Source organism: Emys orbicularis, chromosome 11 (assembly GCF_028017835.1).
Source record: "Emys orbicularis isolate rEmyOrb1 chromosome 11, rEmyOrb1.hap1, whole genome shotgun sequence".
NCBI classification, from domain to species: domain Eukaryota; kingdom Metazoa; phylum Chordata; order Testudines; family Emydidae; genus Emys; species Emys orbicularis.
This window is the reverse complement of record NC_088693.1, coordinates 5,721,866-5,742,944: the sequence shown is the minus strand read 5'-3', so window position 1 is coordinate 5,742,944 and position 21,079 is coordinate 5,721,866. Positions and strand designations below refer to the sequence as shown.

The window sequence follows — 21,079 nt, the reverse complement described above, 5'->3', positions numbered from 1 at the left end:
AAAAATATTAGAGTTGGCCTTTCTTTTATAATAATTATCACACAATCTGAATATGATGATTCGAATAAATGCTAGATGTTAAAGAAGTTTTGCTAAGAAAGGTCAAATAAAAGGTTTCTTTTTTTTTTTTTCTTTTTAATGCCGTTCAGATTATAAAAGCAATTTTCAAATGCAGCAGATATTCAAATGAAATCTGCACATTCTTTACGAAAGCCTTGGAGAATGAGAATGTTGTTGCTTCAAGCTGTTATTTGCCTTGTAAGTTTCCAATGTGTCTCGGAATGTCTTATTTTCCTTTTCATATGTTCAACATTGAAAAATTCAGAAGCTTCTATTTCCACAACAGATCTCTTCATTAATAATATTATGCTTGTCAGCACCCCAGGACAGGATTTCGTGTCCCTAATGAGCATGTGCTAGACATCCTGATATTTCAACTTGTGATGCTTTTAGTAGACATGGCCTGAGGCGAGAATTGGAACAGGACATGGGAGTAGTTGAATGCAATTTCATCTAAAATAAACACGGAGGGGGGGAAATTCCTGTTTCCAAGAGTTATCACCTATGGGTCAGCTCCGCTACAAACTATGGGGGTGAACCAAAGTGCATATTTTAGCAAAGCAGCTACTGTGCTTTATATATACACACTAGCAGCCTGATCCAATGCCCATTGAAGTCTAATAGAAAGATTCTCATACATGTCTATAGGAATACATGTATACAAGTGTTCAATCAGGTTCTAGGTTTTTCCAGGGCTCACCTGTAAGTTGAGCACAAGGACAAGTTCTGTATTTTTATTCATCACCCTTTGCTAAAGTAGCCTTCATATGCTTTATTTCCTTGATTGTCAATGTTACTTTTAAAGATGCTGCTAAATGCATTTGCTGGAATTATTTAAAATCTTTCCTGTCCTGACCATTTGAGAGCTGATGCATTTTAAATAAGCTGGAAGAACAAAAGAAGGGTATCCTATCCTCTTCTCTTTGATCCCCATCCGTCAGCTCAGCAGCAACAGTAACAAATGAAGCTTTTCCACCACTTTCTATCTTGTACTAGCTTCATGGCTTCATTGATCTTTAAACATTTTTGTTCCATGTCATTTTTCACCATGTTTACCCAACACATCTTCAGTCTTCCTCTATTTCTTGTTCCTTGCACTCTGGCATGCATCGCTATTTATGGTATCCCCTTAGGGGTCCACTCTTGACATGTGTCCCTCTTTCTTGAATCTCCTATAACAGCATTATGTCTTGCCTGTTTTCTTATCTCTTTATTTTATTTATTTTCTGCAGCCTTGAAACTCTCAGCATTCCTCTCAGCCAGCTCATTTCTGCAGTCAAAATCTTTTGGTCATCGGCTTTCTTCATACTCTAGCATTCTGACCTAGACAGAAGTAGCTGCATGACAGTTGTCTCATATACATGGGGTTCTGCTTTTATTGAAATGTCGTTAGCTTTCCAGATCTTGCAGAGTTTTCCGAATGTAGTAGAAGCTACACCGAGTCTTCTTTTGATGTCATCTTCACAATTCTCGTTCTTTATACTAGTCCCCCAAGGATACATTACATAAAACAAAAACCAAAAACTAAACCAAACAAAAACCAAACCCTGTGTTAAAAGAATGTTAAAGTTGCAAAGACATGTACTTAAAAGTTAGGAAATGCCAGAATTAAAGGTTGCCTGTGCAACCTCAATTCTGCTCCCACTGTGTATGCATTATGAAACAGTCTTTAATTACACGATCACATACTATTTTTTCCACAGCACCCCTGTTTTATCTATAGGCGATAGTCATATAGGCTGTGAAGTATATACACACACACACCCCATATGTTGAGCCATTCCCTTACTCTCGCAGAACACCCATAGATGTCAACAGGAGATCTTCCTGAGTGTTCAGAATTTAAGGCCTGATCTAAAGTCCACTGAAGTCAATGGAAGTCCTTCACTGGGCATTGGATAGGCTTTTAGGTCGGAATTCAGGACTGGGTGCATGAAACATACCCAAACCTGTGAGGTTCAACGTATCTTTAACTCCCATTGAAGCCAATGTGGTTGAGAGTACCCAGCAATCCTGAACAGGTGCTCACCGCCACTCTCAAGTGTCAGGCCACTGTAGCACTTCTGGGATTAGCATTCACAGCACCAGTCTGAGGCTAGGTCTACACTACCCGCCTGAATCGGCGGGTAGAAATCGACCTCTCCGGGATCGATTTATCGCGTCCCGTCGGGATGCGACAATCGATCCCCGAATCGACGCTCTTACTCCACCAGCGAAGGTGGGAGTAAGCGCTGTCGACGGGAAGCCGCAGAGGTCGATTTTGCCGCCGTCCCTACAGCAGGGTAAGTCGGCTGCGATACGTCGAATTCAGCTACGCTATTCGCGTAGCTGAATTTGCGTATCTTAAATCGACCCTCCCCTTGAGTGAAGACGTACCCTAAGGGTAGGTCTACACTTACCCGGTAGTTCGGTGGCGAGCGATCGAACTTCTGGGTTCGACTTATCGCGTCTTGTCTGGACGCAATAAGTCAAACCAGGAAGTGCTCGCCGTCGACTGCGGTACTCCAGCTAGACGAGAGGAGGAAGCGCTGTCGACGGGGGAGCCTGCCTGCGCCGCGTGGACCCGCAGTAAGTAAATTTAGTTCGATATAGGAAACGTCGACTTCAGCTACGCTATTCTCGTAGCTGAAGTTGCGTTTCCTATATCGATCCCCCGCCCCAGTGTGGACCTGCCCTATGGAGCAAAAAGCACACGATATGTTATAACAGCTGGACAAAATCCAACGTCACTGGCAATTCATTGTCCCCACAGCCCCACCTCATGTTGCACAGGAGTCCAGCAGAGTTTAGGATAATATTCTGAGAAAACATAAGCATAACACTGTATGGAAATAACATAGCAGATGCCACAGCAATGGGAGGGCTCTCAGTACCTGGAAGGACGTGGTAAGCACACTGCAAATATCAGGCAATGCGGAGAGACGAAGCTTCCAGTTCTATGTACAGGCAGCCTCTTTTCCTAATGTTATTGTTTCTGACATTCAGATGACGATGAAGATAACTCTGCAATTTCTTTATACCCGTAGCAGGAGGGCAGCTGGGGTTGGTTCTAGCAGAAATTCTACTGTGACACAGCCAGACACAATGGCTTTAGGGATATGACTATTTGTCTTATTCTAATAAAGTTCCTGGTAACATGGTAGCAGAGATTGGCTCTTTGTGGGTTTATTTTGACCAATGTCCTAGGACAATGCTCAGGAATGTCCCTTGAGCACAGGTATCTAATGAGTAGAATGGGTTGATAAATGGGAAAAAGTGTTGTGAACAATTTATCTCTTTTCTTAATTAAAAAATGTCAAAATTGTCACCCAGCTGTACTAAGGACATTTATGGATCCTAAATTCTCAGTGTTGCCAATTTTCTGCCTGGTCCTTTACCACTGACTTCAACAGGTGCCGGATGACACGCGTAGGTCCCAACTAATCAAATACCCAGACATACTTCACTTGAAAAACATTGGTTGTCCCACTGAGGTCAATGGGGATACTCACAGGCTTTGAGTTATGACCATGCTTAAGGATCATGCTGAATCTGGCTTTCATACTGTTCCTTTCCATAAAGTTATTAAGGAAGTGGTATTATTTTGCTGTTCCCAATGGCTGCTCTTTTCTTCACTGTGACCAGAATTAGCACTCTTGGTGTGCAGCCAGCCTCCACTAAATAGCACAAGTACTTAAAAATTACTCTCCACGTCTACATTCAGGGGGCAAAGAACCAAGTTTGCCTCACCTTCACAATCAATAGATGATCCCAGATGGATAATGAGTTCTTTGACACCCGGGCAGTCTTGGCTGCCTTTAGTTGTTGCGAGCTCTCTTTTAATCTATAAAATGTGAGGATATTTAGTCTAAAAGACCTTGTTTTGGGGGGTAGGAAATAAATTCAGACATTTCCACTGCAATTCAGATTCAAAAGGTGAACTGCTGAGATTGTATGGACTCAATTAACATAATTATACTAATTCTGCAAACACCCCGTCGCTTCATTGTACTACATTAGCTGAGAAAACATTCTCACATAGCCAGCTCCTTCCTGTTTCATTTTGGTATTGTTCCGATTAAGCATTTACATCCCCAAACATTTAAAGGTCTGATCCTGTTCCCTTCAGAGTCAATGACAAAACACCCATTGAGTTGGCAGGGTACAAGATTGGGCTGTCTGTGTTTTAATTTTAGAACAAATCACATGCTTATCTACATTTTTATCGTGAATTCTAAATGCAACCCATTTCACCACCTAAACGATCATGCAGTTTTTGTTTTTTTTCCCCCACCCCGCTATTATCTTTGTAATAATTTAGCATATAAATGGAAGCCAAATTATTCTGTCTCCTGTCCAGATTGACAGATGAGAAACTGTTCCTTAATTTTCAAAGAGCAGCACTGATGACTTTTACTATCTAATGGGAGATGGTGATGGGTTTTTCAACGGAGAATGTCAGATTGATGAGTTTAGACTGATGACCCTTCATGAAAGGAGATGCCGGCTCCAGTGGGGCAGCACATGCTTAGTAGAAAGTATTTAAACACATGCTGGATAAAGATTTTTAACTCTCGAAAGGCATGTATCTAATGTAACAGATATTTCACAAAACAAGTCCAGAGGCTGCTTGGAGAGATTTTTAAAGGAAGTTTGCTCTGTTCATTCTTACACATAGAACCTCAGTAAACCAGATTTAACTGTAGCTTGCAAATTACATCAGTAAACTAAGGTTAATAGATTAATGATTTTCTCATGAATGTGATGTATTGGCAAGACACAAACATGAAGGGCAAGAAGGGTGTACAGCAATTGCATAAACAATGGGTTGTTATATACGTTAAGACTATGTTACTTCTTGGGTCTTAAGTATCTGGTAGGATGGATTTTGCATTGGTGATGATAGAGTCCTGCTAACTGAGGGACTTACTTTTGGAGCTCAAGCGATTGTTGAATGCAGGAAGGTACACAAGAGAAGAAGAGTTCATGGCAGAAGAAAGATTATAATAATAACCAAGAGTCATTACCCATTGGACCAGGGATAGATTCTTCCTCACTTGATGGAGGAATTTTCTAGAGCACTCAATGTTGGCCTCACTAACGTGTTCTCATTGAAGCCAATGAGGTACTTTACCATTGACTTCTATGGTCGCAAAGTTAGGCGAATGCTGAGCACTTTTGAAAATCCCAGGCAAAGTCTTTATATCTTTTTAATATGACCTCCCATTTTGTTCTAGTCTTTTAAGTTATTGGGCTTGATGCAGTATTAGTAGCTTCCATTTGATGTCTTGTATTATGCTGGAGGTTCAGATTAAATGCTCTGGCCTTCCAACCTAAGAATCTATAAAAGGCTTAAATGGGAGACAGGGATCCATGTATTAAGAATGGGAAAATCCTGCTTTCATTTACATTCAGAGCTGGTTGAATTATTCACTTCAAGCCACTAATCCATTCAGTTTGGCCCTCTCTCCTGTCCACCTAAACAGATCATGATATCTATGAATCAATCTCATTTGTTTGATACTTTGCAGCAAAAAGCGTGCAAGGAATCCATAGGTTGAAACATGTCTGCACAATCATTTATTTGATATTTGGAATTTGTTCTGTGAGCTGTGTGATTGGACACAAGTCACATGGGATTGTTTCTGTTTCCTTATTGGAAGAGCAAACTTTGATATATTAGAAAGTATTCAGCAATTTGACACTGCTAAACAAAAGATCCAATTGCAATATCTAGCCCTCAGGAGCATTATGTGGACTTGCAACATTCCCTGTAGATTTTTGGGACCCCTAATCAGTGCATGGATTAAAATATAATCACTGAATTGTATTTATGGACTGGTATAATCTTGCTCCATGTACTGGGATCCATTTCCCACTATCTTACTCCAGATATTTCAGAAAGTCACTCCCTTCCCCTATGTTCCATGATGATATTTGAGGTCTGCTGGGACAAAGCCTCTGTCCGTCTCTGGGACATGGCTTGATGAGATTGGTAGCAAAGCATTATCTGTTGCAAAACTTGATCTTCTGAAACTTGATCCCTCAGAGCTGGAATTTGATGAGTTTCATATAATGCAACAAAGATACTGGCTTTTGGCTGAACATTTAGTTTGGCTGTTTGGTTTGTTTATTGTTGTCTTGATTTGTTTAATACATTGGTGTGGGTAGGAATTTTATGAAGAACAGGAGCTTTTCCAGCTCTCTTCATTTCTGTATGTTTTAATAACCAATGCTGCTGTACAGTGCCCAGATGCAGTCTTTGAGTTACAGTGCTATATAACACATAACGGGCCAGATTGCGCCTAACAGACATGCAAGCCAGCGTAACTGTGGGAGGCATTTTTGCAGGGGCAATTTAATAGGCAATACCTGAAAATGTCTCCCCTGTGAAACACAGGAAAATAACCAAATGGACACGACAAAAAGACTCACGAAACACAGGCATTTGAGTCCTCTGCAGATGAATGGAATAAAGAATTCATAGAGTGTCACACCTTGTAGTCCTTACCCAGGCAAAAACTCCTGGAAGAGCATGGGAGTCTTTGCCACTGTAGGGAATTCAGCCCAAAACTAACAGATTATACTTCTGGAGGTTTAGAATTCTACATCTGCTCCAGATGATGGCGGTCACCTCTCTTTCAGACTCAGAGCAGGTCATCTCATTTCATAAGTGCAAACTCACTGGGCTCATCAGCCCCAACACTTTGACCAGTCATGGTAACTTTGTATAATGCCCTCAGTCCTATTAATATAGCAAGTCTGGTAGTTCCCTCACACGCTTGTTCGCTGAGCTGCCAGCTGAGATCCGCAGCTGAAGAAGTGGCCTCACAATTAAGTTACTTTTGATTTACATCAGTGAAAGTGAGGAGGGAAGTGGGCCAAATTTCTGATCTTCTACTGCTGTATAAATTGGCACACCTCCAGTTTACCCAATGAAAGGATAATATGGAGATATACCTATCTCATAGAGCTGGAAGGGACCCTGCAAGGTCATCAAGTCCAGCCCCCTGCGTTCACTAGCAGGACCAATACTGATTTTGCTCCAGATCCCTAAGTGGCCCCCTCAAGGATTGAACTTACAACCTTGGGTTTAGCAGGCCAATGCTCAAACCACTGAACTATCCCTCCCACAACTCCAGCTCACTGTGGGAGGAGGACATGTTAATGCAAAAGTGGAGTCTCTCCTATTGGCAATCATTGAGAGCTGTGGTGATTATAGACACATAACCATGTTCACTGGCATAGTTCCACTGACTTCAGCAGAGCAATGCCGATTTCCACCAATGGAGGATCTGGCCCACATTCTTCCAAAAGCTTAAAAAGTCCAGTGTCAAAATTAAATCTTAACGCGGAGATACTTTATCAAAAAGCACTTCTGTGTCAAGGGCTGGAGATAAGGCATCTGCTTGTTATCTGAATCAGAAGGGCCCTTGGGAATGCCAGGAATGATGGAGAGCTACTCATATACTTTTATAATTAAAGCGAGGAGGATTTGAACTGGAATTAATATTTGGAAGCATCCCTTTGTAGCTTGATATTGCAATAACCTAAGGAAACGTTTCAGGATTCACACGTTTAGGTGCCTGCTATATAATGGAAGAGTTTTCTTTGTCAGTGTGCATCAGGCAGAAAGAAGGCCAATACAGTTTGAGCTTGGGGGGAATGTAGTGAGGCGGTGTGGCCTCTCATGGACACAAAGGGAGAGCAACCCCTCACTGAGCCCTGGTGGGTGGAGCCAGGTCATGCTCACCCCTCCCACCGGAAGTCAGTGGGCAGGACAGGAAGTATAAAAGATGGGCCTGGGAGCTCAGTTGGGCGGCAGCCGCTGGAGGAGTCAGATGCCTCCTGCTTGCTCCCGAGCTGAGAGACTGCCGCAGGCCCCTGTGGAACCGAGTACTGGCCAGAGCCGCCTGCTGATCCGACCGCGGAGGAGTGGCCAGCACTATTACAGGCCTTCTACCCGGACGATTTGGAGGACCCCCTACTGATCTAGGTGCACCCTGAGGGGGAGTTAGGAAATGGCCCAGGGACAGCCGACCCTAGTCTGGCTGCAGTGCTGCCAGAGAGTAGGTCAGCGTGTTGTGGTCAGGATCCCCGCTGACCCAGTGGCAGAGCGATCTGCCACTGGTAGGGCCCTGGGCCAGGATGCAGCGGAGCAGGTGGGCCTGTGTCCCCCCTGCCACCCCAATCCTGGGGTGCCAGTCTCCCCCTCTCCAGGCCATGAAGCCAGGGTTTGTCGGCCATCTGCAGGAGATAGGATGCTCGAACCCTTTGCTGCTCGGCCCTGACTACAGGCCCGAGATATTGATTCTTAGTGCCCCACCCTGACTAAGGGTCCGGGCTCCCTGCTGCTCAGCCCTGACCATAGGTCCAAGCCATAGACCTCTATTGCCCTGCCCTGACTCAGGGTCTGGGCCATCTAACTGTGTGTGCTCCTGGGGCCTGACCACAGGCCCGAACCCTAGACTCCTATTGCCCTGATTGAGGGCCCGGGCTATTTAACTGTGTTTGTTGCTCGCCCCCTGAAAACAGGCCTGAGCTAAGGACACTTGTCGCCCCGCTAATTCCCCATGGTGGGCGATGGACTGGTGTGTAGGGAGGTGGTGTGGCCTCCCACAGACCCAGACGGAGAGGAACCCCGATGCTAGGCTACTACAGGGAATTGATCTATTCTGAGCCATGAGGATTTGGAGTGGACCTGGTTGTAATAAAAGTGTGCAGATTGCATGGAATGGGGTAAACCCTTCATCAGCGCACAGCTTGAACAGGATCGGGGAAGGGTGTGTTCGGAAGAATCCTATTCCTAGACCTTCCTGCAGATACTTTGGAAACCGCCCCCCCAATGGTGCAACTCCATGGGAGGGCAGGATCTGAGGCTGTGGGGGTATGTGCCTCCGCTCCAGTGAGGTTACTGTGCTCTGATATAGAGGGGCCAGGTGTGGGCTACAGAGAGGGGCTGGAAGCAGTGGGCCTGCCAATGCGTTACCATTGCCTTTCACAGGTCTGGGATGTTCTGGGAACTATCATAGTCTTGGTGCTTCTGTAGGAGGACCTGGGCTTTGGGTGTCTTCCTTCTCCGCATAAACAGACTCTTCCCAGCTACTCGGGTTGTACCCTGATGGACCGATATCCCCCATCCTATACAATTTGTCTTATTAGTCAACCAACAGAATTTGTAATTATATAAACAATACAACAACACTCCAGGTGAAGGGAGCCTCTGTACTATACAAAGCCTGGGAAACCTCCAAAAGTCAATCACCTTGTTCGTTGCTCTAAAAGATCTGCTATAGTTCAAAGCAAGAATTCTTTCAGGGAAGTTCTATGGCCTGTGGTATGCAGGAGGGCAGACTTAGGCCTGGTCTACGCAAGGGGGGGATAACCACCCACCCCCGGTCGACTCTGCCTCCGCCTTTTGCCCTGGTGGAGTACCGGAGTTGACGGGAAAGCGCTCGGCGGTCGATTTATCGCATCTAGACTAGACGCGATAAATCGACCCCCGCTGGATCGATCGGTGCCTGTCAATCCAGCAGGTAATGTAGACAAGCCCTAACTGACTTAGAAAAACTGGACGAGCACAAGTCCATGGGGCTGGATGCACTGCATCCAAGGGTGCTAAAGGAGTTGGCGGATGTGATTGCAGAGCCATTGGCCATTATCTTTGAAAACTCATGGCGATCGGGGGAGGTCCCGGATGACTGGAAAAAGGCTAATGTAGTGCCCATCTTTAAAAAAGGGAAGAAGGAGGATCCAGGGAACTACAGGCCAGTCAGCCTCACCTCGGTCCCTGGAAAAATCATGGAGCAGGTCCTCAAGGAATCAATTCTAAAGCACTTAGAGGAGAGGAAAGTGATCAGGAACAGTCAGCATGGATTCACCAAGGGCAAGTCATGCCTGACTAACCTAATTGCCTTCTATGAGGAGATAACTGGGTCTGTAGATGAGGGGAAAGCAGTGGATGTGTTATTCCTTGACTTTAGCAGAGCTTTTGATACGGTCTCCCACAGTATTCTTGCCGGCAAGTTAAAGTATGGGCTGGATGAATGGACTATAAGGTGGATACAAAGCTGGCTAGATTGTCGGGCTCAACGGGTAGTGATCAATGGCTCCATGTCTGGTTGGCAGCCGGTTTCAAGCAGAGTGCCCCAAGGGTCGGTCCTGGGGCCAGTTTTGTTCAATATCTTCATTAATGATCTGGAGGATGGCTTGGACTGCACTCTCAGCAAGTTTGCAGATGACACTAAACTGGGAGGAGTGGTAGATATGCTGGAGGGTAGGGATAGGATACAGAGGGACGTAGACAAATTAGAGGATTGGGCCAAAAGAAACCTGATGAGGTTCAACAAGGACAAGTGCAGAGTCCTGCACTTAGGACGGAAGAATCCTATGCACTGCTACAGACTAGGGACCGAGTGGCTAGGCAGCAGTTCTGCAGAAAAGGACTTAAGGGTTACAGTGGACGAGAAGCTGGATATGAGTCAACAGTGTGCCCTTGTTGCCAAGAAGGCTAACGGCATTTTGGGCTGTATAAGTAGGGGCATTGCCAGCAGATCGAGGGATGTGATCGTTCCCCTCTATTCGACTTTGGTGAGGCCTCACCTGGAGTACTGTGTCCAGTTTTGGGCCCCACACTACAAGAAGGATCTGGAAAAATTGGAAAGAGTCCAACGGAGGGCAACAAAAATGATTAGGGGGCTGGAGCATATGAGTTATGAGGAGAGGCTGAGGGAACTGGGATTGTTTAGTCTGCAGAAGAGAAGAATGAGGGGGGATTTGATAGCTGCTTTCAACTACCTGAAAGGGGGTTCCAAAGAGGATGGATCTAGACTGTTCTCAGTGGTACCAGATGACAGAACAAGGAGTAATGGTCTCAAGTTGCAGTGGGGGAGGTTTAGGTTGGATATTAGGAATTAGGGGTCCCACTAGGAGGGTGGTGAAGCACTGGAATGGGTTACCTAGGGAGGTGGTGGAATCTCCTTCCATAGAGGTTTTTAAGGTCAGGCTTGACAAAGCCCTGGCTGGGATGATTTAGTTGGGATTAGGTCCTGCTTTGAGCAGGGGGTTGGATGAGATGACCTCCTGAGGTCCCTTCCAACCCTGATATTCTATGATTCTATGATCACAGTGCTCCCTGCTGGCCTTAAAACCTACTACCATCTGCCTTATCTTTCTTGACTGTAGAAGCTGCTAGTCAAATGCTTGCTACAAATTTACCTCCAAAATTAATTATTAGGCCTGCACGGTAATAATTTCCTTCTGAGAATAAACACAGGTTGAGCCGAGTAAAATATCAGGAATAATTCAGTTGAAGTCAGTGGGGTTACACCAGAGTAAAAAACAGTAGAAGGGAGCACAGAATCATACCTGGTAACGTTGGCTTATGTCCAACCAGGGAACCCAATGGGGAAATATCAGTTTCATCTCACTTTACTGTTGAATTAAGTATCATATTAGATCAGAGGTGGGCAAACTACGGTCCGCGGGCCACATCCGGCCTGTGGGACCATCCTGCCCGGCCCTTGAGCTCCCGGCCCCTCCCGCGCTGCCCCCCCCCCGCTCCCCGTAGCCATGCCGCCGCACGGGCAGCGCTCTGGGCGGCGGGGTTGCATGCTCCTGCCGAGCAGCGTGGCAGCATGTCTGGCTCCAGCCGAGCAGCACGGCTGCCAGACATGCTGCTCTGAGCGGCATGGTAAGGGGGCCAGGGGGTTGAATAAGGGGTGGGAGGTCCCAGGGGGCAGTCAGGGGACAGGGAGCAGGGGGTGGTTGGATGGGGTGGAGGTTCTGGGGGGCAGTCAGGGGATGGGTAACATGGTGGGGGGTTGGATAAGTGTGGGAGTCTCAGGGGATGGGGGTGTGGATAGGGGTCAGGGGACGGGGAACAGGGGGGGGTTGGATAGATGTGGGGTCCCGGGGGGCCTGTCAGGGGGTGGGGGTGTGGATAGGGATTGGGGCAGTCAGGGGACTGGGAGCAGGGGGATTGGATAAGTGGTGGGGTCCCGGGGGGCGGTTAGAGGTGGGGGGTCCCGGGAGAGGGCGGTTAGGGGTGGGGGTAGTCAGGGGACAAGGAGCGGGGGGGGGTTGGATGGGTTGGGGGTCCTGAGGGGGGCAGTCAGGGGGCAGGAAGTGGAGGGGATGGATAGGGGGCGGGGGACAGGCTGTTTGGGGAGGCACAGCCTTCCCTACCTGGCCCTCCATCCAGTTTTGCAACCCCAATGTGGCCCTCGGGCCAAAAAGTTTGCCCACCCCTGTATTAGATGATAAGGAGGGAAAAACTTCATTGTTTTGTATTTTCTCCAAACACTACAGCTTTTCATTCGTTGTTTTTTTCTCCCTGTGGTTTTGTGTTTTGGTTTATTTTTCGTTTTTTTGTTGGTTTGAATTTTTTAGTAAATGCTATTTTTTTCCCCCAGCAGCTTATGACTTTTTCAACCAAATTCCTGATCTCAGATACTTAAAAGGCCATGGTCATCATCTTCTTATGCTTTTAAATTCTAAGATTATCTGCTTAGAAGTTATAAGCTATAATTTAGCTTCGAAGGGCCACATTCAGATGTGGTGCAAGAAAGTGTTGAACTTATACCGTATTCACACCAGGTCTGGCTTTCCTCCAAATATACATTTAAAAAATAAAACACGATGATGATGCTGAGACATAATGGTAATTAAAGTCAATGGAACTAAACTAATTTATACCAAACGAGAATCCTGTCCAAAATAGGCACCGCTTTTTTGTCCCCCATACTGACTTTCCAAGACTAATCACACTGCCCAGATACTCTTAATTTCATCATTCATCAGAGGATGTTACAGGTAAGTGATCATAAGAAACAGTAGGTGTGTTTCCCTGATGGCCAAGAGAATTTGCACTATGTGTTGGCTGTTTCTTTCCCAAGCATTATATTGATACAATACCACTACCATGCACCCAGTTTTAATTAGATATTTTATGGATGCTAAATCAGAGATCTCATTTAAGTTCTACATTTCATGTTACAGAGGTTAAAATACTATCGCACCCTTCAGTAGGGGAGCTGTAGTCACACATCATGCAAGCCATTTCATCTACTTAACTTTTCTATATTCTTCTCTATTTGTAGCTGGAGATCACGGGGGTTCTTCAGCGGCAGTAGATGTGGCAGTCATTGGAGGTAAGTATTAGACTGTATTTGAAAGTTTGATTAGAACAGCGTTTCTCAAACTGGGGTCCGTGGACCGCTGAGGGTCCGTGAGGGTATTCCGGGGGTCCACCGACCCCGCTGATCAACTCCACCTCTTCCCTCCCTTAACTCCTCCCCCTCCCTCCCAGTGCCTCCTGCATGCCGAGGAACAGCTTTTCAGCGGTGTGCGGGAGATGCTGGGAGGGAGGGGGAGAAGTGGGGACGAGGCGCTCGGGGGAGGGGGCAGAGAGGCAGGGAAGAGGTGGGGCAGGGGTGGGGTCTTGGGGGAAGAGGTGGAGTGGGGGTGGAGCCTGGGGCTGAGTGGGGGGTTTAGGGGTCCGTGAAAATTTTTAAATCAAAATGGGGTGTCCTCGGGTTGCTAAAGTTTGAGATCCTCTGCATTAGAAGGAAAGAAAACAGAGCTCTTGTCATCTTATAAAATCCCATGCTTGGTCAGCCTTTTATAGACATCGCTGTGCAGATACTATGCGGTATTCAAAAATGAAATCAGAAAAGTCCCAATCCAGCAAAACCCTTAAGCACAGACTTAATTTGGATGTTTAATGCTTAATTTTAAATCTTCTGTAGTATTCACACGCGTAAAGTAAAACATGTGCTTAAATACATGGCTGAATTAGGGCCCCAGAGTGTGCGCGCGCTCTCTCTCTCTCTCTCAGGACACAGGGTGTTACTATGTTCTACAGAGTCACTCTCCACCCAGCAGGACTTGAAGGGTTAAATCTTCCAAGAAGCTTCAGCCCAGCCTCTAATTTTTTACCTCTGGCCAACCGAGGAGAAAAGTGATAGAATTTAGACATCTAACGGCCTGGGGCCTGATTCTGATCTCATTTATGCCGGGGGAAGCAGGAGTGACTCCCCATTGAGGTGAATGGAGTTACACCAGTGTGAGACTGGCATGAGAACAGAATTAGAACACTTAAATCCAACATTTGCACCGGCAATTACTTCACCTGCCATTGCCTGTGTGTAATTTATGACAGAGATCACGTTTCAGGTGCAGAATTAGGGGGAATTTTAAATAGATGGCCATGCTTCCTGGGAAGGAATCAAATATTCCAGGATCTGCCTGGATGTTAGGGTTTCGATGCACAGGGGCTGTCCATATGTTAATGATAATGATAGCACCCCGCTCTTCTATAGCTAGACAAACTCAGACTGGCAATAAGGTGTAGATTTTTTACCAGTGAGAGTAATTAACCATTGGAACAATTTATCAAGGGTCGTGGTGGATTCTCCATCGCTGACAATTTTTAAATCGAGATGTTTTTCTAAAAGATCTGCTCTAGGGATTATGTTGGGGCAGTTCTCTGGCCTTTCTTATACAGATCAGACTAGATGATCGCAAAGGTCCCTTCTGGCCTTGTATTTGCTTCGGCACAATATGTGGGCAGAATTTCCGCAGTCTTGAAGCGGGATAATGCCATTGAGCCGGCAATTCCCTGCTTGTGCTCCAGCACAACCTCACCTGTACCCCCAAATCCATCCCTGGGAAGCAGAGGAGGAGGTGGAAACGGTGATGTTTAGCCTTCCCCCGACCGGTATCTATATGTCTTTCACCGGCCCTGTGCATCTGGAAGGGATATGTATGGCCACGAGGCAACCATTTCCCTCTCTTGTCTCCGAAAGGAACTGCTCTATTACCTTCCACATCCATCTGTGTCTAGATTCCAGATCATGTCAGAACCTCAGTAATCGGCTCTTTGCTGAGTTACACACGTTATCGTCCCACAAATGATGACGCTCGCCCCACAGCTCAAAGAACCAATAGTCGGGCACTCTAGTGAACTCTTACCTCATTGAGACAGCTCATCTGCTGGTGTAAATCAGGGTAGCTTCATTGATTAGAGCTACGCCAATTTATACCAGCTGGTGATGTGGCCCATTATTTTTACAAAATATACGGCAGCACATTTCCTAGAGTTCTATTCAAGCGCTCGCATACATTTAAACGAACTACAGTTGTCAAGCTCAATGCGCAAAGCACTGTACATGGAGAAATGCATTATCCTGGCATTTGATTTTCATTATGTTTGTTCACTTCCCTGCTCACTCTCTCATTTCAGTAATTCACCAGGGGTATCCCAATCATTAGTGCAAATTAGAGAGGTTCTGATGTATTTCCCTCCGGTTCTAGCTCCTGTAACTTTAATTTCAGTTTCCTGCGAACCAGTGGAAGGTAAATTGAATTGTGCTTCGTCTCTTAGACTTATTAATACTGTGCCATATCTAAAGCCTATTAAAGCCCATTGTGTCAAGGGATACCAATGTAGTCCTAAAAAATTGAGAGCGCCTCTGGTGGAATCAAATTATTATTGTAACCTCAACTTCTTTACATGAGCAATTCTCTTTCTGAGAGCAGTACTTCAGTCACCATAAAAGCTGGAGGAGCTAGTTAACATAATTAGGTACAACTAAAATGGTCTTCTTCCTTAATCCTGGAAGTGTTGCCAAAATTCTCCCCTCACCATTGTTTTCATGCCAATAGTCTCGTATTACTCGCCCCCATTCTCATGTCCCTACAAGTGAGCTCAGGCTCACTCTGCAATGATGAGATACCCTTGTAAAGTCCATCCATCCTTTTGCTACTTTGGCATTATGCACTATATGTATCCTATGACTTTTTAAAAACAAACTTTGTATGAATGGATAATCTAAGCCAGGGGTAGGCAACCTATGGCACACGTGCCGAAGGTGGCACACGAGCTGATTTTCAGTGGCACTCACTGCCCGGGTCCTTGTCACCGGTCCGGGGGGGCTCTGCATTTTAATTTAATTTTAAATGAAGCTTCTTAAACATTTTAAAAACCTTATTTACTTTACATACAACAATAGTTTAGTTATATATTATAGACTTATAGAAAGAGACCTTCTAAAAACGTTCAAATGTATTACTGGCACGCGAAATCTTAAATTAGAGTGAATAAATGAAGACTGGGCACACCACTTCTGAAAGGTTGCCAACCCCTGATCTAAGCACTATACCCAGATGTACAGACGCTTTTCTCAACCTATATATTATAAAATATTTTAACATTAGCTTAAATAAAATTTGTAAGTATGACAGGGTCTCCCTCCCCCCGCCACCCCGAGTTAAGACAATCAATGCTGCTTATATCCTTATCTTAGGGCTACTTGGAGACTCAATGTGTGGCAAGTCAGCATGTAAATCTACAGCAGACTTGCTTGCCATGTACTAAGTGGCCACACACTAAAAATCCCATAGTGCGCTTTGACATATTGCTGTTTGTCGTACTGCTGCAGTATATCAAAGAGCACTATGAAACTTTTACTCCACGGTAGCAGGGCCCAGACAGGCACTTAGCGTGTGGCAGATTTCCTCCCTGGCTTACCACATATTAAGTCTCTGTGTAGATATGACCTGATTGCTTGTCTAGCACAGTAGTCTCCAAAGTGGGGGGTGCGCAAGACGATCCATTGGGGGGCGCGGCAGGAGGAGCGCTGCCGGAGGGGGGGAAAAAAAGGGTGGCTGGAGGAGGGAGGGAATGAACGAGCGGGAAAGCTGCCCCCTCCCCCCACAGGCAGGGCCACCCGGAACGCAGGGGCTTTAGGGGCTGCAGGGCCCTGGGCTAAGGGGGTCCCGGGACCCTGGCCTACAGCTCTGAAGCCCCTTTTGGAATGCGGCCCTGAGTCCTCCGGCCCGTGGAGGAGCAGGGGCAGCCACGCAGCCAGCGGCCGGAAAGAAGCGGCGCTTTCCCCTTCAAAGCCGGCTGGAGAGAAGGAAAGCGCCGCTTTTCTCCGGTCGCTGGCTGTGCGGCTGCCCCTGCTCCTCCTGAGTCCTCCGGCCCGTGCTCGCAGGGCCGCATTCCGAAAGGGGCTTTAGAGCTGCAGGCCGGGGCCCCCTTAGCCCAGGGCCCTGCAGCCCCTAAAGCCCCTGCATTCTGGGTGGCCCTGCCTGCCCGGGGGGTGCAGCTCCCAGAATTGTGGCCATGGGGGCGGTGCCGCGCTGCGCAGAGCCACCTGCACACCCCTTGCACCAAACAGGAGCTGCTCCAGGTAAGTGCTCTGCACCTCCTGCCTGCCCCAGCCCTGAGCCTCCTCCCGCACCCCCACCCTGAGTGCCCTCCTGCACCCTAACTCCCTCCCAGACCCTGCAACCCCAGTGCCCTCCTGCACCCTAACTCCCTCCCAGACCCTGCACCCCCACCCTGAGCGCCCTCCCGCACCCTAACTCCCTCCCAGACCCTGCACCCCCACCGAGTGCCCTCCCGCACCCTAACTCCCTCCCAGACCCTGCACCCCCACCCTGAGTGCCCTCCCACACCCTAACTCCCTCCCAGACCCTGCACCCCCACCCTGAGCGCCCTCCCGCACCCTAACTCCCTCCCAGACCCCGCACCCCCAGCGCCCTCCTGCACCCTAACCCTAATCCAGACCTTCGAATCGCTGTATCACAAAGGGTTAAACCAAGATTTTCAGAAATAATGAAGCATATTCAATCACATTGCTCTCACTAAAAAACATTATTAATATTTTTTTTGTGAGAGCAAAAAGGTTTTTTGTACCGTTAATAAATAAAATACAATCAAAATTATTTTAAAAATATTGTTCATCTTTATCTCATCCGTTTTTAATTTCTATTTTTTGGTATGTTTTATATTGTACATAATATATTAGTATAGTAGTACATGTATATAATGTATACATAAATAAATATACATATAGTGGGGGTGCGTACTCAAAAATTTTTTACTGATAGGGGTGCGCGATCAAAAAAGTTTGGAGACCACTGGTCTAGCAGGACAGGCTTTTCTCGTGTTTGTTGTACAGATTTCATACAGCTCATTCATTGCGTACACAGTCTAAATATGGTTAAAAATGAGCTTTGCATGGGGCGATGAGCACAGAAGTCAGGAGAGGCCAATTCCTGCCCCTTGCCTTGGATCTGGAATGTGGGACAGACACAGCCACGTGGGCTGCACCCTCTCTGCTTGGGAATTGCCCCGTGGGTCTGCATTGTTCATAGACCCACTAAGCGTGCTTATGCCTTAGTATTGCCAACTCTCATGGTTTTGTTATGGACTTCTGTAATATTGAGCATATTCCCCTGTACTGAATACCCCCGGTTACATTATGTCCCCGTGTAAAATGTAGACTGTATACGATTACTCACTAAGCAATTCAAGCGGTTCTTCCCTCCTAGGTGTCATTGCAGCGGTGGCTATTGTCCTAATTTGCCTGTTGATCGTGATGCTCCGATACATGTACAGGCACAAGGGCACCTACCACACGAATGAAGCAAAGGGAACTGAATTTGCCGAAAGTGCAGACGCTGCGCTGAAAAATGACCCGGCTCTCCAGGAGGCTGTGGATGAGAGCAAAAAGGAGTATTTCATCTGAGAGCAAAGGGAAGCCACACTAAGACTGCCTTAGTCGTTCTTTCCCCCAAGGGAATCGGTCAGAAATGCTACATCAACGAAAGCACTAAGATATGGATATGGCAAGGACAGAAGCAAGCATCCTAACTGAACTGCTACTCACCCCCCCTCCCCCCACTCCCCATGAAGAACGGAACACCAGATACCTGGCTGTTGATTTTATTAGCCACACAGCTGGTCACAGTTGAATTCAGTATCAGATCAGAAGAAATAAAATCTCAGTCTGAACGATAAACCGATACCAGCTAATGATATCAAATGTCAAACCTTGACATTTGGTCAAAACAGCAGATGCCAATGGAAAACATCCTCTTAGCGTTAATGATGCCCCCTACATCGATATTATACAGAACTACCTGAAAATGCATTTTCAGAGGTAATAGAACAAGTGTTAAACCAGATAAAAGCTGAGGTTAGTGGAACAAAAATTGGTCTATAGTCCAGAATTTCCCCTCCCCCCTTTAAATGTGCACTTTGCCAGGTGTGATTTTTTCCTTCCCAGCCCTCTTCCTTCCCTCCCCACTTTGTTTTTAAGTCAAGGACACGACACACACAAACCCTATAGGAAAAATATGGAACACTTAAGAGTGAAGGATTTTTAGCTAGCTCTGCATGGTGACTTGAGGAATGCAAAGTGTTAGAATTTACAGTATATAGTAGGTAATAACCACTAGACTTAAGAAAATGATCCCAAATAGCTATTTGGCTCCTTTCATGCATACGTAAGTCAATAGTTATTGGCTAGTGCAGGCCTTCTGAAACAAATGCTCTCCACTAGATTTGGAATGAGAACTCTGGCCCTGGTGTTTATTTATTTATTTCACATTGGAGAAGTCTTTCAAAAACCTGCTGACATTTGGGGGTATTGAGTCAGAACGCAGACATAAATAACAGTTAGAAATGTAACTGTAATGCTACCCTGGAGCAGTTTGTCCATTTGAATCCCATTCTGTTGTATTGATCTTTCTCTCTTTTGTGCCCCTCCCAGCTTTTAAATATATCTTGCTTTTCATGCAGCCTCAGATACAAAAAATTCCACTGAGCATCACCTCTTTAAAAAAATAAAATGGACGTGATCTGTAAAATGAAAGATCCTGTTCATCACATAAGAATTCACTGTGATGAATTTCTTCACTACAGCAAGCTCTCTGTCTCACGGAAACCAACAGGTAGTCCTGGAAATAGTATTAATTGTCCTCTGCACCTGTTTATCACCAGCTAGGTTTATGCCCTTAATTATCCCAAATGAGTGTGTGTGGGGGGGGGGGGGGGAGGGAACAATTAATAATAAATGTGCCTTCGATCAACTACCCTGTTTTAAATCAATAGTTTTCTATGTTTTCCTGTTTAAAAAATATTATAGAGAAACATCTATAATTGTGCTTTCACAACTTGGTGGCTTCATCTTCTCCAAAGATCTTCATTTTATGACACTGGCTCCTAGAGACCAGCTTAATTCACCAGCGTTGGCCATACAACTACTAGAGGAGACTAGATCTCCAGGAGAAAATACTTGAGGAATCAAGTAGATTTGGTGAAGGAAGGGGACAGTTTTGTCTCTTTAATTAAGTCCTCAAGGCCGCTCAGTACCTACAGGAGCCGGACTTTGTAGGAGGAGAGTCCTAAAGATTGAATGTTGGCTAATGTTGAATCTTTGCGCTGTATGCTTTTAACCAAAGAAAATCAAAACCATGCCAACTTACTAAAAGCTTGGGACCAAATTCCACAGACCATTGTATAGCCATATCATATACATCAGCCCACATGATACTAAAATCCAATAGTCCAGCACTAACACAATTCAAATGTTATGGTGTTATGTACTTGATTTTTTTATTCGTGTTACCATTTGAATCCTTTCACCACTGCTTGTGAAATAGGAATAAACTTGTGTGATTGTTTTGGGTGGAGGAAATTGATTAATCTTAGCAGCGGGAGTACACTTCTGTGCCTGGATCCCCAGAAAAGGAGCTGGGGGGAGGAGAAGGAAAGGGACATCCTCTTCTTGAAGGTGCAGAATTCACATATCTACTATGAAGTTAAATTCTTCATCGACCTAAAAAAATACATAAGCTTACGCCCTGGATAGGCTCAGGAACCCAGTCTGGAAACAATGTATACATTCCCTATGGATGTGAGGGTGGGTGGAACATACACCCCATGTCATACATGAGACCAGGGAACCCCCTCCCCCCCGCAAAAAAAACAACCTTCCAGGAGGCCTAGTGGGCCAGGCCCTATTAAGCCTTTTCCTTAAAGCAAACTTCCTGAACCTTATATGCCCTTATTTCTACCTTGCATCTATCCAGCCCCACACCAGCCAGCTATGGCTGCTAAGAAGAACTTACTCAATAAAGGTTTGTTTGAAGCCTTTCTAGTAGCTGACTGGAACGGTAGTAAATTCTCATCTGAGCAGCCATCTTCTGGACGGACGCACAGCAGAAATGAGGTGGTGGTGGGAGG

General features: G+C 45.9%; 1 protein-coding gene across 1 annotated transcript in view; it reads left to right on the top strand.

The window, feature by feature from the left end:
• The window catches only part of GYPC (glycophorin C (Gerbich blood group)), a 41,047-nt gene extending 20,530 nt beyond the window's left edge, over positions 1-20,517 (top strand). The window contains exons 2-3 of the mRNA XM_065413432.1: positions 13,140-13,190; positions 18,382-20,517. Coding sequence (XP_065269504.1) covers positions 13,140-13,190; positions 18,382-18,578 — 248 coding nt within the window. The 3' untranslated portion in view covers positions 18,579-20,517. The remainder of the gene's footprint in view (positions 1-13,139; positions 13,191-18,381) is intronic.
• Positions 20,518-21,079: the final 562 nt, after the last annotated feature.